The sequence below is a fragment of the Ascaphus truei genome, chromosome 2 (genome assembly GCF_040206685.1).
Source record: "Ascaphus truei isolate aAscTru1 chromosome 2, aAscTru1.hap1, whole genome shotgun sequence".
In the NCBI taxonomy this organism is placed as follows: domain Eukaryota; kingdom Metazoa; phylum Chordata; class Amphibia; order Anura; family Ascaphidae; genus Ascaphus; species Ascaphus truei.
The window spans coordinates 34,203,778-34,230,168 of record NC_134484.1 but is presented as its reverse complement, the minus strand read 5'-3'; the positions used below and the strand labels follow the sequence as shown (position 1 = coordinate 34,230,168).

Below are 26,391 nucleotides of genomic sequence, written 5' to 3'. Positions count from 1 at the left end.
TCTTGTCTTTTAAGATTTGCTTTCTTTTCTGGTTCTATATAACCCCTTCCTATCTGTAAGCACTAACAGGGAACGGAGTGTAATTATACTGTAGCAGTGACTTTGCTCTCCAATTCATTCCGAAAAATGATTTGCCTACCATTGTCACGCAATGTCACCGTCTGCCACCGCACAATCAAATATATCCCACGTATCTCAAGAGCACAACTGAGGCACGTGAGATATAGCCTAATAGGAGTCAATATCATATCTTATTAGCAAGTATCCCAGGTGTGCTCTTTTTGAGCGCGTATCTCTCTGCATATTAGTACTGAGTTACAATGACTTATTCGTTTGAGGAAATATACTGTATATACAGTAGCACTTGGGACTCATTCGCACTAAGGGAAAACAACGGGGGCTTCAAGTGCATTCGCCTGCATTTTTTACTGTCCAAACCGCCTGCGAATATCCGTCTGCGAATTGCATTTTGATACCTTCAACCATCTCTGATGATCAGGACGTAGAGCAAAGAAACAGGTAACCCCCTCTCTAAAGACACTCGTTTATGCTGACTGGTAACCACTGAGAGGCATTCTTTCAAGGCAATTTTTTCATGTTTGTGAGTGCTTCTATAATGGATTGATATTTAAATTAAATGAAATACTCATTAAACACTTACACTATGGAGCGTGCGCGTCTGTATTTTTCTTTTCAATAAAAATACAGATATTTTCATGCTGATAACATATTATGCAAATATAATTAATTACTCAGTTATTAAGTTACTTACAATGGAACATGTACAAATGCATTATTGTACTAAATAATCAGAACCCTATGCTTGTTACTTGGCAAATTCCTTGTCAGCATACAGTAGGTAAAGTACACTGTGTACTCTCTTAAGTGCTAAAACTGTGCATTGTAATTAAGTATAAAACTGTCGTATTGATACAAGAAAAACAACTATTGTATAATTATGTGAATCCTATAAAGTCTATTAAATATTATGGAAGGTTGGGACATGTAGGATAGGACTAGATTTTTTTTTTTTTTAAAGATATCTTTTGCGTTGGACATAAATCTCTTATTGTAGGAGTAACCCGTTTTGTTAATCAAAGAAGTGAGTATAGTTACACTTAATGACAATATACTGTATATTAATTCTTTGAGGAGGATCAGGGGTTCTAAATTAAAGTATTTTGTTAGTTTAAAAAAAAAAAAACTCTCATTGAGACTTTCCCCACTAGAAAAAAGTGTTACTAAGAACAGCATGTTTGAGAACAAGAAATAAAACATAAGGCACCTTATAATAATAAAGTATATGCCACTCCCTTTGTGTGGAACCTATCCCATAAATTCCCTACCCTCCCAGTGAAAGTCTAAACTTGTTTACTCCAAAGCATGACCGCTTATTCTGGAAATAGGGAGTTAAAGGCCAGGTACTGTAGGAACAGTGAGCTACAGGCTACGTTTAGGTTGCGTAGAGGCTAAACAGAAATGACAAGTTGTGTGCCATTGCTATGCTGTCAGTTTAGAGTTAATGCGTAATAATGGTTTCATAATGTTCTAATCCAATTTAGCACAGCCATGCTCTAATCAGAGGTAATGTCATAAATGACACAATGACTTGATTTGCTCAATATATGTAGGACTATATTAACTTGCATAAAGTAGGTGCTGGCTCAATGAAAACATGGGCAAAAGTCTATCCTCAGATCATGCTAGTTATGCGAAAGTGGTCATCCCCTTTTCCATCACTCCTAGCAAGCCAGAGAGAGCAAAGAACAAAGCAAAACACAAATAGTGCTCATTGTCGTAAATGTTTTGCGGCTATGTTCAATGGCATCATAATGGCCTTTCAAGGGATAGATCATGTTGCTGTTATTAAGTGCTGTTTAATCAACACCAGAAATAAGTATTTTTAGGACTATGCCAGGTGGTCTTACAGACATTGTACAATATGAGATCTCAATCTTGAATACTGTATGTTCCATTCAAATATAATGTACAGATACAGTCAGAAAATAATTTTATTTGTGTCCATGATAGCCTTTCAAAAAGTGAATTAATTGAATAATGTAATTATTTATTCATTAATATTTAATTAATATTTAATTAATAAGGATAACTCCTCTAAACTATGCAAAATAAAATATACATCACTACTAAACGTAGAATCCCTAACAATGTTGATCCTTATAGGAAAGTGTGCAGAGTGCAGTGCTTGTGAAGTTTGTCCTTTCTGTCCTGGCCTAATGTTTTGACGACTGTGAAAAGGGAAACAATGATGCATAGAAGTTCAGAATGTCATACATCCCCGTGTGTGTCGTACATCCCAAGTTTACAATAATAACTATTTTTTGTTACATAGAACTGACAATGTACACAGCATTGTACATAGAATGTTGTCATCCTCCTTTTGTACCTGAGGCATTGGGAGACAAAATGACTTGCCCAAGGTAACAAGGAGATGGGATTTAAACCTGTTTTTCTCACTTCAAGGGCAGTGTACCACTAATCTACTCCTTTAGCCCCTAATATGCTCTTGGTTTTTTTTATATACATTTTTTTTTATGGCAATGTTTATTCTATTTTATGTTACGTGAAAAATATGCCTGGTTATGTCTGATAAAACCATTATGTATTACTATTTTATATTAAAAAAAAGGATTATAGCTAGTCAACAACAGAAAACCAAGCCATCTTGGATTTATTTACCCACTCACAGACAATGTATGAGAAACAAATAATAGTGTTATTGTGATTTAGAAGTTTTCACGCTGTTCATTTGCCTCTCAAATTGAATGCTAAATAAAGTGCATAAAACATTATCATTATTTGGTAATACTAACGTGATCTTTTTACGGGGGAATTCAGATACAATGTCTTGACTCTACAACAATGATATCAACCACAGGAGCCTGTCTCCTGAGGCCTATTCAGCATTACCAAGTTTAAAGTGCATATTGTTTAAGCTTTGAAAATAATAAGATAAATCATAGCAACATGTTGTCAAGACTAGCAGCATGCATGCCACATTTATTGCAAAGGTATATGAAATACACAGTGACACAATTTAAAACGACAGAGTTAAAGAGGCAATCCAAGCAATGTCCTACATGTGATTTTTTTTTTAAATAAACTTATTCTGTAGCATTAGATAATACTTACTAAAAATGTTTTTCTTAATGCCATTTTAATTTGTTTTAATATACTGAGCATCCTTTGATTTCTATAGCATGTTTTAGCCCACCTCCCCAGCAGGGCAAGATCTTTGCAACACTTCCCTGTATATGATATTTTGTTGCCAATATCCCCTGCAGTTTGAACTGCAAACTGTAACAATAGATAATGTTACCTTAGTAATATAAGGATACATTGTAGCTGCTGAGTTACATTGATTGAAGAATTGATTGAAACTGAAAGGCAGCCATTTAGTGAACACTGTAAGCAGGATCGTTGATCGTTGATCAATCACAGGAGCACTAATCAATCAGCAGCTTAGGTAATTTAGTTTTCAATAAAGGTAATCAAAGGCTGCATATATTAAAACAAAACATTTTTTTAAAGTGCCGCTTGAACTGCCTATTTAAACAGTGACCTAGTGCATGCACACAAAGGTACCAGGGATGCTTTACATTGCAAACAATGCACCATGCACTATCATCAGTTCCACATGTGACAATGACAATCTTACGAAGGACAAATCACTTGTTAGTCTACTACTGTAGAGCAGTTTTAATGCAAGTGACAATGACAGCAGCACTGAACAATAACCAAGCTTTAACTTTCACAGACAATTTGCTTTTATCTTCTTTCAAATAGCACTAAGTGTATGGAGCAAAAGATAGACATATCATGTCAATGAAAATATTACACATAGGTATGAGAGGCATACTGTATCTGGCTGGCTTGTTTCATAATGACTTGTCAATCTTTAAGTGGCAGAAGAATGTACGGTTGTTTTGAGAATGTAAAGCTTTTCAATATCCCTCTCATCGAGGTTTCATGAAAATGACAGCATCAGGTTTCATTCTTAGCCACAACTAACTGCTACTGTAAACTCTATTTAGTGTCATCATGCTAAGTTTCTGTATTCCAAGTTTTTTTTCACATAGATGTCTTTTATTAATAAACTGTTACTTTGTACCAAATCAGGCCTTAAAGCAGCCTTACATGCTGCAGACTGTTTAAAATGGTATTTTCTTTTAATTACAGGTTTGAAGCAGAGGGTCTCCAGAGCTGAACTTTGTTAATTTCAGCTCTGGAGACCCCGTGTGTCCAGAGATACTTACCTCCGTAGGGGGTCCCGGAATCTGCAGCAAGGGAACGTGTGTGTCTAATGAAATGGCGACTTTAAATGTCCCATGTCACCAGGCCAATAGGAAGCCGTGATGTAATCTGTTGCAGCTTCCTATTGTTAGCATGATCGGGACATTTAAAATGCACAGGGATACCAGCAGCACCTACGGAGGTATGTCTGGAAGCAGGGGGTCCCCAGATCTGCAATGAATGGGGTTCAGCTCCAGAGACGCCCCTGCTTCAAACCTGTAATAAAAAAATAAAACGACGCAATGCAGCATGTAGTGCTGCTTTAAGCTTTCAATTACCCTATTGTATGTTAAGGAGTAGAGATGTGCTACATTTTGGTGAAAAGTGGCAATATGTCTGGGGGAAATTCTGAGCAATGTGATATTTCCCAAAAAGAGTTACATTTAAGAGAAAACCGAAAACATGTTTGCAAAGCACATCTGCAGACATTCACACATCTCTATAAAGGAGCGACTTTATCCAAACGTTCTGCACATTCTTGAGTACTGTGATTTTTTTGCAAAACACTTTTCTTCCGATTGTTTTTTTTTTTTTAGAGGATGTTGATCAAATGGTTGAATCGTCTAACACTCTTGGAGAACACTATATAAACTGGACAACATGTTTATTTCCTTAAAGCCCAGCTGCATCCCTACTCTCCTTGGATTGAAATGAATCTGTTTGGCTTTGCTAAAATGTTGCTGGGCTTGATAAGCGAGTCTTTCTTTGTTTAAACGGAGAGGTGCCACCGGAAATATGATGTTGAAAGCGTTAAAGAACACATTAATTTGCCTTGTAAAATGTCTGACATACTTTCCAAACCGTTGTAAATGACATTTTTGTGCATTCGTCTGGAGAAAACCATGTTACTGTATCTAACCATCATTGTTTCCTTGCATTTTTCACGTGTCTGCTAATGAATGTGTAATGATGTTTATCTCAGGAGCACATTCACCTACAATGCTATTTTTTTAATTCATGCATCAGTTCATGCAATTTGCATATCCAGCATAAAACACACCTGTGTGGGTTGAGGAGAGGGTTAGCAATACACAATCACATACTATACATTCATAGTTTTTTTTTCTTCTTTGCTCTACATTTAATAATCTTGATTTATTTTCTGCACACATAGCATTTGTATTTGATTACTCAAATTTCAATGGTATTTAATTTTGATAAGCCAAGCAGGGCTGGCATTTCCTTCAACTGATACATACAGTAGGTTAATTCTGCCCTAGGGAGGTTTGCGTAATCATTTGAAGTTGCATGTTAAAGAAAAGGTTAAAGATGAATTTGTTTCCTCTGAGGCTTCCATTACTGAGCTCCATTCAAGCATGCGTTATACTTGTTGACATTAAGGAAAGTTTGACTTACATTCTGTTTCCCCACAATGTTATCAAATGGAAGTTCAGGGCTCCAAGATCCTTCTGTAAACGTGGCCCCACTGTTCCTTCTGTCGGTGGAACTGACAGACTCCTTCACTATGTCTTCAGGTAAAGTCAACAGATTTTCCTCTGGCTGCTTTATTAAGTACGTCTCAATGTTATGTTTTCTCAGGAATTCATTTCTTTCTTTACCGTGCCCTTCCTCTACATTATAATCCCCATTAAGACAGTCCAGAGTGGCTTTTGAGATATGAATCCTCCTATAAAGAAAGATAAGGTATTCCACGTTATTTGCTTGCTGAATAAGCCTTTCTTAGTTCTGACAGGAGAGTGCTTAACGTGTGTGTGTATTTATAGCATGCATTCTATTTCATCAAACCTTCTTACTAACAAAAATACTTGAAGTAAATAAAAACCAACGCTTCAATAACAGTGGTCTTGGCTCATTATAACATAAAAATCCACCTTAGGGGTTCAAATTTGACATTTGAAAAACTAAATTGATTAATTCTGCACACCAAAATGGATTGTCCATAAACAACGTACTGTACTGAAAATAATGTTGGCTGCCTATAAAAAAAAAGATGTAATCAAATAAGTGCTAGAATGCTGTAAAGGTTAAATAATCCATGCATCGGGCTGTACAAAATACCCCAGAAAACTAAACTAGCAGTATAGAGTAACTACAATTTGTAAAACAACATACAAATGTTTGCTTCAACCATTTCATACAGTATGTTTTTTTCAATTCCATGCAAACTCAACTGTTGAAAAAATATGTTGCCTAATAAATTCAATAAATAGGGCTTATCAAAATGTATATCAAATTATATTCCCTGTATGAACCTAAAGTGCAAGGACTTGGCCTTTGAATAAGGGACAGCATGTCCACGTGAACACGGTCCCTTGGTCGGATCGTGCTACAAGTGACCACTGGCCATTGGCTAGTGGCCAAAGGTGGTGTGGTTCTGATTGGGGGTTTGGGCAATGTTTGCAGGTTAGGATTGGTGGCATTTTGAGTGGTCAGCATGAGGTCAGTAAGGGAAGGTTATATGAAGGGTCAATGACAGTGTAATTTTTTACATAAATACAGTTTGTAGCTCCCTCCCTGCCCACCCTATTGTAGGTAATATTTAAATAAGTGCAAGACAAGGTGACTTTGGAAGTGTGTTATTGTGTTCTTTTAAACAAATATTGTGTGTATGGTGTAAATTATATGCATCCTTTTCTTAACTATTTATTACATTGACATACAGTACTATAAAAATGTTATGGTTGTCACAGATAAAGCATTGTATTATTAATTGTATTGTATGGTTTTTATGAGTTATGCTCTTAGATGGGAGACATTGTTGGTGTTTGTTTTTTTTTAAATATTCCTTAGGCTTGGGATTATGTTGATATTTGAGTTTTGATAATTAATAAAATAATGCTGCAGCCTTTATAACCATATCCAATTGTCTTGCCTCTTTATGTAATAATAAGATTAAGGTGACTATGCATGCTGGAAAGGGCATATCAATACAAATAATGTATATACATCCCTAAATGAATAGAGTGAGGAAAAGGGGTTTGTTATTATTAACCATTTACTGTTATTGCAAAGTCAATTTTCTTGATGACAATGACAAAACTACACATTTTCAATGCAACCTGTATAATTGAATTCATGTACATTGCACCAAATGTCGATGGTATTGCATGGCAAATGAGTAGTTCATATTATATTAATACTAATAGATGTGACTCAAAGAATTGCATGATGGCTCCAGTAATTAAAATATGAATTATTTGCAAATTGAAAGCAATGTTACCGGAATGTGTCGTATTTGATCAATTTTCAACATAAAATGAAATATTCATCATACTGTACCTCAGTTTAATTTTCTAATTTACAAATCAACCCTATAGTATAAGAATTTTCTGTCTTGCATATGCTTCTAAAAATAGTACTTGTGAGCAGTACGGATGATAAGATACCACACTACTTTTAGTTAATCCATATCAATAGGATCTCACATTTGTAATGTGTTGCGTGTAGATTCTGACTTGCATCTCATTAAGATCACTTAGAGCAGAGGACCCCAACTCCAGTCCTTAAAGACCGCTAACAGTGCAGGATTTAAGGATAGCCTCTCATTAGTACAGGTGGCCCAATCATTTTGACTGAACCACCTGTGCTCTAGCAGGGGTATCAGTAAAACCTGCACTGTTAGTGCTCCTTGAGGACTGGAGTTGGGGAACTCTGACTTAGAGGGAAAGTCTATATTGTCCAAAGTAGCCATTTGTGTCCTAACATTTTTTTTTTACAAAATCTGCCTGAATGGCCACTTTGGACAATATACCGGTAGTATAAAGCCCTTAGTCTGTAAAAACAAAGTGTTCTTTAAAAAAAAAACAAAAAAAAAAACAAGACATAATTTGCCGATATAATCTTCAGGGTAATTAATGTGAGTATTTTGTGAAATAGACCATGATGTTACTTACCCAGGGATTCCACCTGATTCCAGTTTGTTTGCAATATCCACATCCCATGACCATACATCAAACTGCCACTTCCTCAGGCCCAAAACGCCACACAGGACTGACCCAGAGTGTATCCCTATTCTCATGTCGATGTCATGTTTGGTTCTTGATCTTACATACCTAACCAAATATGTAAATGCAGAAAATATATTAAAAGATGTTCCCAAAATATTTAATTCATTCAGTGTTACATTCATTGCAATTCAACGTATATAGGGACAACTGCCTAAGTGTTAATAAAATTCAAAGCCTACTGTGAAATAAAATGATCTCAGTAAGCATTAACATTATTAGAAGTATCATGTATGGATAGTAATACCTTGTAGGATAAAGGTGTTTACTAACGGTATTTATGTACTGTATATCTCTTTATAATACAGAGCTATAAGGAAATGTAATGAAACAACAATTACTATAAATAAATATATAGAGTACAGGAAATAAGGAAATGTCATTTAAACAACAACTATAAAAAAAAGTATTGTTTTTTTTTACCACATAATTATGGTAATATTTGTAACTACTAATTCCTAAAAAGATCTACATTTATGCTGAACCTAACTGTAAATGATACCATAGCCCTTCCAAATGGTGGATATTTTTGCCTGTAGGAACAGAGTGTACTTCTTGTGTGATATATTATTAAAGATAAGTCCCATTATCATTAGTAGATGTTCCAGAGCAGTTTTTCCCAACAAGGGGTTTGTGAGGTGTGTCCAAGGAGTTTGCCAAAAGAAAACATATGATGGAGGATCGCAGGCAGTCTAATGCGTTTGTAAAGCCCCTGTCGGGTCTGTGCACTTAGTAAGGCCCCAAACTGCACCGTAGCTTGGGTGGTTTCGCTTTCAACCACAGCAGGAGCTTCAAACAGTTATGTCAGCAGTAGTCTGATAAGTAGGCGCTAAGATTTATTATTTAGGGATTTGTAGAACAAATATTTTCTATCATGGGGAGCACAACGCAGAACAGGTTGGGAACCACTGTACTAGAGCATATTACAAAGTTGAACAAAGTAGGTAACAACCTGAGAAAACTCCTATGATATCTCTGAGATTGCAGTATATCACTTAAAAAAGTAAATAACACAAAATAAAACTAAGAAAAAGCCAAGCTCTAAACAACACCTCCTTCTGACAGGGGGAGGGAGGGACCCTCTCTAACATCAGTGCCCCCAAAGATCACCCCTCACGTGGTCTCTACTTGATCCTGTCGTCGGTGTGGTGGTGGAGAACTTTGCAGCTCCCTGCTATACTCCTACTGTAGCAAGAGCTTGTATGTTGCGGGCCCGGGGCTCCTCTCCTCTATGTCTAAGTGATTACATCATCATAAAAGACAGAGGAGCCTCTGGACAGCAGCATGCAGACTTGATACTTTTGTAATGAATCACAAATGTTAGCTACAAAATATCCACTTGTTAAACGTATCCATTCATGTGATAAGTACTGTAGATAAGGAAATGTTGAGAATTCTCCCAATAACACGACAGAAAAGCTCTCTCTTGCATAGGACATTTACATCTAGTAAAAATATAAAAATGTACAATAAAAAACTGGGAATTACAAAAAGAGATGAGCACATTTTTCGTCAAAGTTTTGCATTTTTGTGCAACTACATTTTTTTTTTAAAACAAACCAAAAAAAACATTCTTGTTATTTTAGAAAGTTAAAAGAAATAACAACATAACATTTCATTAAGATCCCTAAGGGGTCATTCTATATTGCCCGTTCAAAAAGAACATTTGGAAAAAATGCTAATTAACTCTAATATTAATGGCACCCACTTACAGTATATTTACAGCTAAACTAAAATGTTTACCAATCTTCTGGCTAATAGTTCTAATTTATTTAATTTTGAACATACAGTAAAGTATCACAACGTGCATAAGCAGGATTGTGTAGAAAAGCCTGTAATTTAAAGTGAGTCTCTTTCACTGAAACGTGATCCTTAATATATAAACAAAATCCAAATGATCTAGATTAAGTTTCACATTTGGTCCAGAATCTACAAATCTCTTTTTAATGCTACAGTAGTTGATGGTCAAATGTTGATGGTCCATCAGTAAAGATATCTCAGCTCCTGCTTGGTGAATGACATTCTGTGGCATCAGCCAATACGTCTCCCAGTTAAAAAGTACCAGACATAACACTGGCGAAATAATAGAAGAAACTCAATTCAGGTTTGTACTGTATAAAAATGATTGATCAGGTAACTGGAGACAATGCATGGAGAATATGGGAATGAATAGTGTTTCCCTGTTCATATGGCAGAGAAAAAGGTAGTACAGTACTTTAAAGCAGCAATCTTGCATTCCCTTTTTTTAATTGTAATTTTTTTTTTATAGTTATTGGTTTGAAGCATATTGTCACCAGAGCTAAACCGCATTTATTTCAGCTCTGGAGCCCCCCCCCCCTGCTTCCCCAAATACTTACCTAGCAAGGGGATGTCAGTAGCAGCTCTGGCTGAGCTATGTAAGGCTCTTGAAATGGTGGCTTAAATGTCCCGCATCACGTGGTCCAATAAGAAGCTGTGATGCCATCCTTTGCAGCTTTGTATTGGCCAGGACTTTAAACCTGTGGAGATGCTACCGGCATCACCTTCGGATGTAAGTATCTCAGGAAGCAGGGGGTCCACGGAGCAGAAATTAACACTGTTCAGCTCTGGAGCCCCCTGCCTCCTACCTATTAACAAAAAAAAACCATGTTTTGCTCCTTTAACTTTATATTACTGTACTTTAATACTCTGAAAAACACATGCACACAAGTCATACACACTGAACAATAAAGCAAATAAAAAGAGCAGTTACCTGATGGTCTTGATCATGCTGAGTCCCATTTCAACACAGCAATGAGCATGGTCATGTCGAGGTTCAGGGAGTCCAGACACACAATAATAACAATCCCCCAGGATCTTTATTCTAAGGCAATGATGTTCCTAAAAAAATATATTAAAATAAAAAATAAGGGTTGATTCCTAGTAGTAGGCAAATAGTGTCAAATACTGTATGGGTGTAAGAGAGTATAAACACGCCAGTAAAGATTATGGATATTACTAAATATATATTGTTGTGAATTATTTTCCTGGAAGGCATATCTTTATTGGATCATCAACCAAAACGTACCCTGGAGTATTTTATTTGATAAAAAAAAAAAAAGAATAGTCAGTAATGGTTATATTGTATCTTGGTGCTGCATATAATGTGGGAGTGAAATACTGTACTAGAGAAACCAAAGAAAAACTGTGAAAACTTTATACAGTAAAGATGAATGACCAAATGACATTGAGACTGAGCTAGGGATATAAATAACTTAGCATGTTCTTAAATTACATTATATAACAAAACAGGATGTATATTTAGTGTAAACACTGCAGTGCTTGATGTCAATCTATATTTCTGCCAAACAATTTCCTTGTTTACCAATCTCTTTAATGTCAGAGGCATTAGAATAGTAAATGGACTTGCATACCCCTCAAGCACTGAAGGCATTAAAGCAGCAATGCCCTCTAACTAACAACCCTCTTTAGACAGGGTTGAACTGCTTTATTTTCAGCTCTGGGTACTCATTGAGATACTTACCGGTGAAGTTACCAGTATTACTTCCTGGTATTTAAAGGGGATTTAAATTGCCACCCAATAGGAACTCAACACCTTCAGATGGAGCCACCAGTATCTGATGATTTGCCTTGGAAAAACTGGGGCAATCTCCCAGTAAACGGCACCATTTCTGTGACATTTCTGCAGCCAGACTAATGGCCCATCGGATTAACACAGTGGGGGTCTCTGAAGGTCCCTTTCAAACTGAATGAGACTGTGTTAATCCGATGGGCCATTAGTCTGTTTGCAGAAATGTCACAGAAATGTTGCAGCATTACTGGGGTATTGCCCCAGATTTTCAAAGGCAAGTGTTTGGTTACTCGTTGCTGCATCTGTATATTTAATTGTAAAAAGGCTCAGAAGTGTTATATTTTTAAGTGAAAAATGCCTATCAGTGTGAATTTATTTAAAAGCTGTTTTTAACTTAGTCTTGATCTTTATACATTTTGAGTTTCTGCTGCATTTTGTATATATATATATATATATATATATATATATATATATATATATATATGAGAGAAAAAGAGAAAAAAACAGGCGCACACAAATCAAACGGAAATAACAAGCAGTTATGAGATTGGCCCTCATAAGCCTCCGGTAGCGTCTGGAACAGCAATCGAATCTTCTCCTACACACGTGTTGCGCAGTCTCCTTCACCGGAAATGACGTCCTCCCGGCGTGTGCCCCGCAACAGGAAATCCCTCCGGGAGCCTCAGACTTCGCCTACTTCGTTCTGGCTGCTGCACCACCAGGAATAGTGGAGATCTGCCCGCTCTTTTTGGTCTGGCTTGCCGCTCTCAATACTGCATCCGCAGTGCACTGAGTTCAGTGGGAAAGTGCCTCCTCCGTCTCAGCCACGCCCTACGCGTTTCGTCATCAGGATGACTTCATCAGGGGAACCCATTGGCTGTAACCCCACAGTACTTATAGACAAGTTAATTTGCATACATGATTGAAAGATACCTATTAAAACGTTGATTACATGATTTTGAACCTTTCCAAGATGTGGTGTTTCCTTATTACATAAATTATTATGGAAAGGTTATGAGGACACCACTGTTTTTGCAAAAGATGAAGCATAGCTCATTTATATGGAATTCTTAGTTTTACTATATTGCAATAGATAGTCAAAAAATGAAAAAATGATAAAAAGAGGGGGATGGGATATGTTGCAATATTTAAATTAGTACTTAAATTAGGATAGCACATAATATATCCAAAGGGGGTTAATCGTTATTTCAGATAGTTATAGTTATCGTCATAGAGAAACCAAAGAAAAACTGTGAAAACTTTATACAGTAAAGATGAATGACCAAATGACATTGAGACTGAGCTAGGGATATAAATAACTTAGCATGTTCTTAAATTACATTATATAACAAAACAGGATGTATATTTAGTTTAAACACTGCAGTGCTTGATGTCAATCTATATTTCTGCCAAACAATTTCCTTGTTTACCAATCTCTTTAATGTCAGAGGCATTAGAATAGTAAATGGACTTGCATACCCCTCAAGCACTGAAGGCATTAAAGCAGCAATGCCCTCTAACTAACAACCCTCTTTAGACAGGGTTGAACTGCTTTATTTTCAGCTCTGGGTACTCATTGAGATACTTACCGGTGAAGTTACCAGTATTACTTCCTGGTATTTAAAGGGGATTTAAATTGCCACCCAATAGGAACTCAACACCTTCAGATGGAGCCACCAGTATCTGATGATTTGCCTTGGAAAAACTGGGGCAATCTCCCAGTAAACGGCACCATTTCTGTGACATTTCTGCAGCCAGACTAATGGCCCATCGGATTAACACAGTGGGGGTCTCTGAAGGTCCCTTTCAAACTGAATGAGACTGTGTTAATCCGATGGGCCATTAGTCTGTTTGCAGAAATGTCACAGAAATGTTGCAGCATTACTGGGGTATTGCCCCAGATTTTCAAAGGCAAGTGTTTGGTTACTCGTTGCTGCATCTGTATATTTAATTGTAAAAAGGCTCAGAAGTGTTATATTTTTAAGTGAAAAATGCCTATCAGTGTGAATTTATTTAAAAGCTGTTTTTAACTTAGTCTTGATCTTTATACATTTTGAGTTTCTGCTGCATTTTGTATATATATATATATATATATATATATATATATATATATATATATATATATATATATATATATATTTATATTTATATATATATATATATATATACACAGTATGCTAGTAAATATTTCTGCAAAAAAGTAGTATACAGTATAGCATAATATGCAAAGAAAAAAGTAGGTGGATCGGCGGTAGGGAACAAACCACAGATAGGACAGGAGACCAGCAGATGATGGAAAAAGGAAAAAATACATTATTTAATGATTTCAAAAGTGAAATAGAAACAAACCAAAAAAGTATCTCCTACGCGTTTCACACCAATTGGCACTTTCTCAAGGAGTGATAAAGGTCAGGGAGGGGTCACTTTATACACCGTCCAGGCATCTATATCATACAAACTTATGAAACAGCTGAAATCAATCAGTCAATCAATTCAAATCAGTTGGTAATAAGCCCAGGTTGAAAACAACCATCATGTGAAAAACAATTAAGTAACAATGATCAATATTTATATCGAGATTTTTCTGTGCTTCTTGACATACGGGGATAATTGACAGTACAAAAATGATAATTGATCTTGATTATATTCCTAGTAATCATCACTATTATGTAAAACCCTGCCTGTTGGTGATGACAGTGTAATTAACCTTAAATCCAATGATAATTGGCGCCCTGAGCGCTGACCTTCATGGTGCAAGGTATGTAATATCTTAGGTTATTACCTCATTGATTTACTTTACTGATGTCTCTAGTGGTGGTTTAGACATGGATTTCTGTGACATGTTTAAAACTATAAATATTTAGGTTAAATGGTTAATACTGTAAAACTGTTCATGTTGCCTTAACAGGTCATGTATGTTTGACTATAAAGGTTTTGTTCGTTTTTCTGATTAGCGACACCGTTACTATTATGCTTCAGATTAAATGTTTCGATTTACAATTATCTGCGCTGTACATTGCAACAACTTGGTTACCAATTTGTTACACATTATTTACCAATGTAGCCAAGAGGTTATGTCATTAAATTATTTGCCACAATCATACATCTAAGCCTTTTTATAGCCTTTTTATAGCATCAAGCTAACACTATATTGGGTTACTACCGTATTGATTTAATTTTCTGTGTTGCCTACAGTGGTTTAGACATAGGTACTGATGCCAGCGTCTATGTTATGTTGTTATAATTGCAAAATTGTTTATGTTGCTTTAATGTATTATGTGTCTTGGACCATATGTGGCTTTGTTAGTCTTCACTAACGCATAATAAACATCAGACCCTTGCGAACCAACAGGATCACAATCTTGTGTGCTGTACAATGTCTGGGTATTGTATAAACATTAATCTGAAGGTATAGATTTATTAGATTTATTATCTAATCAACAATGCATATTTTCTATGTATATTTTTTTGCATTTGATACCTGAGATCTTGAACTGACAACCACAAATATCCATCCATTACTGTGGTCAACATGTATGGATTTTTTCACACGTATATATATATATATATATATATATATATATATATATATAAAAAAAACATACATTTAACACAAATCTGTTAATACTATTTAAATGTGAACTTTTGTGAAAAGTTTGTGACAACTCACAAATAAAGGAGCATTTCCTTTAAAAAAAAAAAAAAATCCCCCTAGGTAGTAGTCAGGGGGGAGAGCATTAATGTCCGGTCCTGGGACCCCCTGCTTCCCGAGACACTTACCTCCATGGGTAATTCCGGTATCTACTGCAAATGTGAAGGTCATGCGGGCCAACAGGAAGCTGCAACAGATAAAACGTTGCAGCTTCCTGTTGGCCTACATGATGCGTGACCTTTAATCTGCCTTTTGCATGCCCAGCCAGGGCTGCTACCGGCATGAGATACGGAGGTACTGTAATCTCAGGAATCACGGGTTGCCAAGAGCTGAAATTAATGGAGTTCAACTCAGGAGACCCCTGCTTCCCACTATATATATTTATTAATAAATAAAATACATGAAAAACATAGGCGCACATGTTCCTCTAAGGAGCAAATCATGAAAAAAGATATTTATACAATTCTAGTGCTTTCAAAGTTAATTTACCTTGCAAATCAAATGGCAGAAACTGTGTTACAGTACATGGCTGCAATATTTCCCCTGATATTAATACTCCTATGTAGAGTCCAATATTGTGTTACAGATGGCACCTTAATGCTGCGAGATCACATATTAAGATGGATACAGCTTAACTGTGACTGATCAATCTAATGATCTGATTCCAGTAAGATGAACTGTTCATTCTCAAGCAATCAAAATATCATGAACATGCATGAGTTCAAGGAATCCCAATGTGAGGACCAATCAAGGGAAAGGTATCATATGGCCAAAAAATAAATAAATACAAAATTTGCTAAGAATAACAAAATATAAATAAAACTATTATATTTGTTAAGTGCGAAACAAAGTCATTTAACTAAAATAAAATAGGCAATATGGTAGTCAGACATGATCCATTATTAAGGCAATACATTGTACATTTTATATTTTATTCCAGTAATTTTTCAGCTGTCATTCCGTTGTTGCAATGATGCTGATTATAATGCAGTAAACTAAAAATAAGAACCAATTAATAATTATTTTCCAAAGTGTTCTAAATTGTATTTTTTCACTCACAGGACAGAAAACCTTGATAACGTTATCATCTCACATCTAAAAAGTCCAAAGCTTTCATTGATATATACAGAACTTTATGTATGTTCTATACGGTTGGCTTAAGGAAACAGTATTTAGGAGTCACGTGTTCCATTAATGATATAAATAGTAACACATCCTTTAATATAGCAACTTTATTAAATTTTAAACAAATGTATCATGATGATAAAGAAGTATACAGTAGAATTGAATTGTGGATAAGAACTATGCTAACCAGACAGAGTTTATTTACATACATTCTATGAAAGTTTGAATTCTACCTGAGAAAAAGGCCCAAATACAGTGTAAAGTTAAGGAAAAAAGAAGACAAGGTTATTAAAATGGGCCATTTCCGTCCCAATTTCATCATGATCAGGACAACACATTAGTGACCCTGTCAAAGTTTTATTAGGAACAAGCATATTCTAAACATCAGTGGGATTTTGGAAAATCTGCTTGTTGTGAGTCCAGACCGGCTTTTCTATAGTGATAATGGCCTATATTTACCAAGTAATGATATGCCAGCACCTTCTGGCACTAGATGACATATTCTAGACCCATCTAAATGAATGGGCCACATGTTGTCTTCCAGCAGCAGAAGGTGTTTTATGGCATAGGGCCACTTAGGAAATATAGGCCACTACCTTCCAGTTTTTCATGACACTGTAAATCCCTTCAAATTGACATACAAATGCAGCAGATTTAAAGGAGCACCTGCTCTCCCAAAAAAGTATTTCCCACCTAAGTGGGTAGCAGGGGGTCTCAGCTGAACCGCATTAATTTCAGCTCAGTGGACCCCCTGTGCCCGGAGATACTTACCTCCGTAGGTGGTGCCGGCAGCAGCTCCGCAGGTTTACATGTCCCAGTCACGTGGGCTAATAGGAAGCCGCAAGAGATGACATTGTGGCTTCCTGTTGGCCCACGTGATGTGGGAAATTTAAAGCCACCATTTCGACAGTCCCACCAAGTCCATCCGGAGCTGCTACCACCACCCCATACAGGGGTAAGTATCTCGGGAAGCAGGGGGTCCCTGGAGCTAAAATAATGCAGTTCCTCTCCAGAGAACCCCTGCTTCAATACTTTAAAAATAACATTGCTCCAGCTGATAACACATCGTATTGCGTTATTACACAGAATATCAGTTTCCATAGGATTCTAGTATTATATGTATGTCTTTATATGTATGTATTATATGTATGTCTTTATTTATATAGTGCCATTAATGTACATAGCGCTTCACAGCAGTAATACACGTGACAATTATATAAATAACAAACAATATAAATAACACATAAAGTGATGAAGTGCTTCAGACATAAAAGTAACATTTAGGAAAAGGAGTCCCTGCTCCGAAGAGCTTACAATCTAATTTGTTGATAGCCTTATTAGCTAGAATCTCCTTGCTCAGCGAGTGTAATGCACCTTCTTGACATTCGGGCCAGTCTAACTAGCCAAGATTGACTCGTTACAGCCAGTCCTGATCACTGCGCAGTGTACAAGATTGCAAGGATAGGTTGATTATTATACCTTTTACGTACCTACGGGTAGCTGTTCTTGCTACTATCTGCTTTACATCAGGAGTTGTATGAGGCTTATTATACACTGTTCTACTTACAATTATATATATATATATATATATATATATATATATATATATATATATATATATATATATATATATATATATATATATATATATATGACTATAAGCTGCCCCCCACCTCTATCCTGGGCTCTTTGTATAATAAGTACAATAAGAGGAGCAATCAGGTCAAAGCAATTCTAGTTAAGCACTGGAATCTATTACAAATGGACCCCTCCTTAGAAGATGATGTCAAGTTAGGCCCAAAATGTATCTTTAGAAAGGCCAAGACAATAGCAGGATATGTCTCCCCTAGCGACATTTCAAAGGTTAATACTAAGGCAAATTACTTTGTCACCAAGCATTCCTTTTGCTGCAGTACATGTAATGTATGAAGCCCTCCAACCATTTCTTCTCCCACAACCCACAAAAGAAAATTTAGAATAAATAGTTTTATTAACTGCAATTCTAACTTTGTTATATATCTACTCACATGTGGCTGTGGGATGAGATATGTTGGTGGAACAAGGAGAAGTTTGAAAATCAGAATACAGGAGCATATCAGATTAATTATGAGAAGGGATATGCTACATCCTGTATCTAAGCATTTTTGTGAATGCAAGAATGGAGGCATTAATAACTTTAGTTTTATAGGGATTGATAAGAGTTATACCTAAAGAACGAGGGGGGGGGGGGGGGGATTTGACTAATCTCTTGGATTGTAGGGAATCCAACTGGATATTTCTATTAAAAACTAGATCTCCCAAAGGCATGAATATAGAGTGGAATTTGGGACATTTCCTTAGAGAATAAGAATATGATAACCTACTCATCTCCTTCTGTTAAGGCATGGTTTTGACTGCATTACTTGGACTGTTATGTTGGTTCTAGGATTTTCAACTAATAGGGCTTAAGTTATGAAGCTTGAACACCCTATATGGGATATCATTTAATTAACTACAGATTTAATTACTTATAGATTCATTTCTATCTGGTTTGTCCTTTTTTGGCAAATCATGTAGAAGGAGACCGCTTGCATTCATGTCTACGCAAAATTACGAAAATGACACATATAGATTTGGGTATTCAGATTTATTGTACTATATACAAATGCTTATAGATTTTTATCATTTTTTTGATCAACTTTTCTAATATCGGAGTGGTCACATGAAGTTTAATGTTTTTGGAGATAGCATTGATGTGATTATGGGTACTATTAGCAGTATCATGTATCTTGACCCCACACTCCGACTGGGGAGTTGACCATTGGAGTAATTTTGATTCTTTTCTTCTTTCCCTCCCCCCCATTTTTCTTTTATTTCTTCTTTCAATTTCTTCCCCAATTCTCTTCCCCAATTCTCTTCCCACATCTTTCTTACATCTCCCCATTTTCCCACTTGTCATCAAATATATATATATTTTTTCATAATTATTTTTTTCTTAATTATTTTTTCAAAATCCATTTCTATTAATTCAAAACAAAATATTGAGATGAACACTGCAAGGAAATACTAATAAACTCTAAGTATAAACAATATGGACTAGGAGTAGGGTTCATAGTGAAGGGAACATATGCATATAATATGTAGTTATTAGTTGTAAAATGTAAAAATGAAATTTTTGGTAAATTTAATGTATTTTTTTTATTTTTTATAATTGTGTATTCTAGGTTTATTTGTGTTATATGTATCCCTCAATATGAGCAGAGATGGATTCAGTATAGATATTGTTGAAACATTGTTTAAAATAATGTGTGTATATTTATATTTCCATTTTGACAATAAGTGTATATATTTTTTCCTATACCTTTTCTTTATGGACTGTTTGGTTTCTTAAGGAGGTAGAATAGGTTCTTATAACTCACTTTATTACTTAGTGGGGTAATTAAGGTTTATAACAACAAGAGATTATCATTATTTGTTTTTAATTAAGTTTTCTTTCTTTGTTTGAATATTGGTGCAATGTCTGGGTCTCCCTGGCAACAGGTGATGACGTGTGGGAGTCTCCTTCCAGGCCTGCTCCCATTCGTCCGTGGACGGTTGGGGGGGGGGAGGTGTCTGCGGTCCCTGGTTCGCCCATGGTGCATTGGGGGATGTGGGCAGGCTTAGGGTCGAGCGCGGTCTGGGTGCTCCTGTACTCCTTGGTGGATGGGGGGAGTGGCCTGTCATTGCGGCTCCACCCCCAGCATGTCAGGGACTGTGCACGTCCCCATTCTCCGCGATGGGCAGGACTGTGGGCGTGCCTTGGTCCGTCGCCCTACCCCGTCAGTTCGGGCAGCTAGGTGGGGGTGGGCCTTGAAGAGTCTGACGCCATCACGCATCTTGGGAGCGTCCCCACGTCATCGGTTTTGGAGAGCTTCAGACATTGTATATAAGGACTGCACAGAGGTTATTCATATACTCCTTGATAAAGTGTATACTCCATACACGAAACACGCAGGAGGGTGTCTACCTCCGTTTTTTACTATGGATTAATAAAGAATATTTTTTATTTACCATTTTGGTGACCCACTCCATTGGCTGTGCGCCAGTTTTTCCTCTTTCTCCAATACAATCAATTCTACTTGGCTGCACGGAAACCAGGGCACAAAGGATTGGGGCATATATGTGAGTACAATTGACTTTTTCATTTCTTCATCATTGTATGCTGTTAGTCCAGGAACCATCCCAATGAGGATCTGACAGGGGTTATCACCACTAGTCTCAACCTTCAGGGATATTCTGGACCTTCTGGGGACTTCTCATCATTATATACGTCACTAGCCCATTTCCAACATCTCTCTGAATCACACTATACTATATATCGGTATGGATCCAGCGCTGGAGCGTATTAATCACTAACTGTTTCTTTAGAAAGGAAAGGTATACAGGGATATACCAAATAAGTAAACATGGGGAAAATGTGGATCCAGGGAGTTATCGATTGCCAATTCTTGGAGTAGAAAGGAATTTATTTTTTCCTTTATGAGATATCATTTGATGAAATAACACTGGGGTTTTTTGTTTGCCTTCCTCTGGATCAATAAGTAAGTATATTTACTGTAGGATAAAGCATCTGTTGTCTAAATTTAGCATAAGTTGAACTTGATGGACGTATGTCTTTATTCAACCTCATCTACAATGTAACTATGCAACTATCCCAAAAGAAGGCTAATGGAGTTCAAAAATCGAACAGATAGGAGAACGGCACGCCACAGAGGGCCTCAGACAAGAGGGCTCCCGCGTGCCAGCGGATCGTCTCTAACCCGCGGATCCGCATTAATATTCCTCGCAGTCTTGATGGAGGTGACAGTTCCCAAACAGTTACTGTAAAAAAATAGGGGAGCGCTATTTACTTTAATATAAACTCTATCAAAGTGCTGAAAAAGAAAAAATGCACAGATGCGCACCAGGGATTAGATAATGTTATTTATTAATAAAAATACACATATAAAACTGAGAGGATCCAACCCCTCCTCAGCTAAAGGAGTTAAACTGCCCAGATACAGTGACCATACATATGGACTCTGAAAAATCGAAACCCTAAACAGTAAAACACACACAGTACACTAAAAAATGTATATACAATGTAAAAGAAGGGAAAACCAAAGAAAATAGCGACAATCCAAGGTGATTCAAGTTGAAACCGCCAGAGAGGACTATCATACCGCCTGTGGCACAAGTGGTGTTTTTCAACTTCTGCGGTGCCGCGATCCGGATCCTATGCGGTCATCCGTGGACCCCCACTTCTGCACCAGTGTGAGTGTTCGTTTCCCCCTGTCAGCGGTATGATAGTCCTCTCTGGCGGTTTCAACTTGAATCACCTTGGATTGTCGCTATTTTCTTTGGTTTTCCCTTCTTTTACATTGTATATACATTTTTTAGTGTACTGTGTGTGTTTTACTGTTTAGGGTTTCGATTTTTCAGAGTCCATATGTATGGTCACTGTATCTGGGCAGTTTAACTCCTTTAGCTGAGGAGGGGTTGGATCCTCTCAGTTTTATATGTGTATTTTTATTAATAAATAACATTATCTAATCCCTGGTGCGCATCTGTGCATTTTTTCTTTTTCTGTCTTTCAGGGTGTCCTCCCCCCTTTTTAGGGGGGATCACCTTTTGAAGTGGGAGCATTTGGGGAGACGCTCCATGCACGTGCAGCAAAGGGATTTTCCATCTTTATTTCTGCAGCACGAGCGCTGAATATCCATCTTTCTGCTTTCTATCAAAGTGCTGGTGCATGTTTCAAAGTGCAATACATATACAAAATGTTTTCAATCACAGTGCTAGTGCAATGTTCAATTAAAGTGCTATAATATTTTAAAGTGCAACACATTAAAAAAAAATCAATAAAAGTGTTGATGCAATATTTAATTAAAGTGCATACAGCATTATGTGTCCAAAAAGCATGTGCAAAGGTGTATAGATACAACCTCTGTTTGAGAGGTTTATTACCAAGTGAATTATAAGGTGTTTAATAAAAATTATTGTGATTAATTATATAAAAGCACAGAACCAGAATTTATATGTTTGGAAATCCTTCTTCACATACGTCCCACAGTGATCTTCTTCAGAAGTCTTCAGGGCAATGAAGAGAGAATGGAATCCAGCGTGCAGTTGTAACAGGTAGAGTTATACAATTTGTGCAGGTTTTACACTCACATTTTGCAATAATCCTACATTCAATGTACAGGGGTCTTTGGTGGCCTCCTCTCGGCAGGCCCTGAACTCCAGAGTCCAGGATCCATTGCACGCAGAGGAGAGGGAGGCGATCGGAGGTCCGCATACAGGCGATAGCACCAACTAACCCACTTCTCGCGAGACTTGTGACGTCAGAAAATGGAAGTGAACACCGGTTGAGTGTGCCGGCATCCCCAGCGTTCTCCAGACACACAAGGGGAAAGTGTGGGACCTGAGAGGAAAGGACTGGGCTAGGACCTGCAGAGGTCATATTTATGTACATCTATTATAAAAACAGAACATTGTTATGTGAGTGTGAGCAGTCCCCATGCTGGGTGGTTGGGGGGAGGGAGGGGCATGAATAAAAGACAGGTGTACTGCAAAAGTTCCTGCTGCCCATTATTTTCCATCCTTGCTGCCTCATCGCCCAGCCACCTGAATCCAGCACCCTGAGTAAAGGTAACCCATGCTGAGTAGCCAAACACAGTAAAAGATGTAATCTCCCTATAAGCCAGGCAGGGAGGGTTACATATTATTATTTATTAATAAAATATTTTACCAGGAAGTAATACATTGAGAGTTACCTCTCGTTTTCAAGTATGCAGGAGGAATTATTTTTACAGTAATGGCCTACAATACACATCAACTGCCTCAAACCATTATTGAATATGTGTGGGTGTAAAGTATGCTGTTGTCATCCAACATACAAAAATGGAATACATTTCTACAGTATATGAAGGATAAATTATTTGTACCGACTTGTAAGGTGACAGCTATCAAAATAACAATGCCCACACTATATGCGTATAATAAGCACAGTTTAACATTTGGAGACATAACAATCTAACACAACAAAGCAGGGGAAAAAAATTCAAACAATATGCAAAAGCATGCGTCATCATTTTACACATTGACAAATGTCACCTCAACAGGGTACAAGTACTGTACACATAGATGGAACATGTGGGAGGGAATGTCAGAAAGGTTTCATAGCCCGATGTGGATTTGCTCGTCAGATTCACGCACAGATCTCTTTGATTAAAATGTGCTAGCAATGCAGCTACAGTGGTAGATACTCCGTGGGTGTGAATTTTGGTTGACAGCAGGCATGCTGTATGATTCAATGTGGATGCCTGGCAGTAATAAAACTGATGTAGCTTGCAAAGAGGGAAAAGCTATATTAACATTTGGAAATATATGTACTGAATATTAGACGTGTGAAAAACCAGATATAAATAACGCAGTGGAGAAGAGAAAGAAAAACATAACGATGAACCACTTTATAGAATATTATTGCATTTTTGATCTGAAAAATAAGATCTTTAAGGAAAGCACTAAGAGGAGTATTCTCCAAAGCATGGGAAAAAAACATTTAATTATCATTAATTTGTGCCAACAGCATATGTATAAAATACAGTACAGATTGTTAATCCCGTTTCTTAAATTTAGCACAGATGTTTTAGGAGAAGATGCTATTGTCACCTGAACCTGTCAAACTTAATTGAAACGATGTAAAGGAAAACAGCAGCATTTTCAGGTGAAAATGTTGATACAGTACAATTACCATAGTGATATACTGCTATCTCTTCCACTAAGTCATCCTACAGTATAACCACTCAACAAAAGTTCACAGGTGGAAGCAGAGCACTTTGATATATGAACGCGATGTGACACAATTTGTACCTGATTATTGCGTAGTGCTTCCTTCCTGATACAGTACATCCACCCCCCCCCCAACCCCCCAGAAATCTCTGAAGTCCCTTCCCTGTGCTAGAGAACATTTTAGTTCCATTTATTTGCATCATGAACTCCAGCACTGGGAAGTTGCTTCAGATCAATACAACAACAATATGGAAGCCCCAGAGGCTTGAAGTAGGGGGGAATTACTTTGGCCAGAATGGGCTAGCCTCTGACCAGTTAGGGTAATGGAAGAATAGGGGATAGGAGGAACTCAGTAGGGCAAAGTATATTGGGGGGCCGGGGGAGGGCTTGGTGGTGAGAGGTAGCAAAAAAGGGGTGGCATGGGTCAAACCATAGCCCTTTTTTGGCTCCTTGTCAGCGTCCCATGCGCCCTCCCTTTGTTTTTGTTAATGTTGTGATTTTGTCAGGGGATTTGGATAATGGTGTTGAGGAGTAGGAGTGCTGGGTACTGTTGCTTGGCTACTTTGTTAAACTACGGTTTCGGGTAATGGGAATGTGGGATTTGTCATGCAGGCCAGTAAGGTTCAATTAAGCTTGTAGGAGACTTGGCCTAAGGGTTCACGATCTGAGCAGAGGAAGGGCACTGGGCTTAGTTGGTCAGCTAGCCTGAAGGCACGCCAGAGACTTTTCGGCACGCCGGAGTGAGTTTTTCTAGGGAACCGGCGTTTGAGGCGGGCTACTATTCACGGGTCCAGCGAGAAGCCGCAACCCGGAAGTAAGAATAACGTGGTGCCGAGCCAGGCAGCCCCAGCGTGCGGGTCTACCTCGTAAGCCTCTGCACCATCTCTTTATGCCCAGGACACCACCAGGACTGTTTCCTCTGCACCTTTCTACTGGATGTACTTACCCTTATATGTAAGTTTTTACTGTTATTATTATTAACCTGTTTCAATTAAATCTTGACCCTCGGTGCGCTTTTGTGTTTCATTCCCTAGCCTGAAGGGTACTTCAACCTCCTTTATTAATCAGTTAGTGTTGGGTTATGGTGGAAGTCCACTTGGCTGTGTCAGCTGGTGGCGTGTTCTGGGGTCATGGTAACCTAGACTGGCATGTCTGTTCACGTTGTTGGTTGATATTAAAAAAGCCAGGGCCGATTTTCCCCAAAGGCAGAGGTATTGTGTCTTTATTAGGTTCAGGGTTTAGGGAAAAGAGTAGGGTTTTGGTTGGACCAAGCCGGGAATGACACCGCCTTCCCCATCTGTTCCAATTATGATGTCCAACACCTTACCACCAATGAGCCAATACTGACGATTTCCCCCATGTCATTCAATGCCCGCCATACCATCCCTTTCAGCTGCAACAAATATACAGAGCCATGCCCAACTAGTTTTTCCATCTCTCACCATCAAAACAACAAATTGAGGGAGGGTGGGTGGAAACTTCACTGTAGATGGATATGTAGAAAGAGGGAGGTAAGATGTTACAGTGAAGGGGTACCCAGGCCAATAATAAAGGTATTATGCCTGGCTGGATGCCCCTGAGCCATATTGGGGAATTGTAGATTGTCAGCTCTGCAACCCAGTAATGGCATGAACACTGTAACATCAATATAAATGTATGTGTGTCTCCCACCAGGTATAAGGTGGCGAGACTTATGTGATTATAAATGTAAAAGGTATTACTGTGGCAGTGTTTTCCTGTAACCGTGCAAAGGAAAAATGGTTTTAAAACCCAGCAGCTGGTAGCATAAGCAAGCGGCTTTTAGCTAACTTTCGCTTGGAAGCTCCTGGAGCGCTGAGATTTGCTGTGAGCGCTGTTCGGGTAAAATCAGGAAATATCGCACAATTTTTATAGAGTTATATCAAAATTGATGACTTAAAGTCCCCCTATTTTAATTGTACCAAACATGTTAGGCATATTGGGATTTTCATGTAACACGCCAGAGAAAGAGGAAA

At 37.5% G+C, this 26,391-nt stretch overlaps 1 protein-coding gene across 5 annotated transcripts in view; it reads right to left on the bottom strand.

The window, feature by feature from the left end:
- ADCY8 (adenylate cyclase 8) overlaps window positions 1–26,391 on the bottom strand; it is a 464,483-nt gene that overhangs the window by 192,393 nt on the left and 245,699 nt on the right. For all 5 annotated transcript variants that reach the window (XM_075582007.1, XM_075582004.1, XM_075581999.1 and 2 more), the window contains 3 exons: window positions 11,011–11,138; window positions 8,169–8,327; window positions 5,671–5,941 (listed from right to left, as the gene is read on the bottom strand). In XM_075582007.1, coding sequence (XP_075438122.1) covers window positions 5,671–5,941; window positions 8,169–8,327; window positions 11,011–11,138 — 558 coding nt within the window. The remainder of the gene's footprint in view (window positions 1–5,670; window positions 5,942–8,168; window positions 8,328–11,010; window positions 11,139–26,391) is intronic.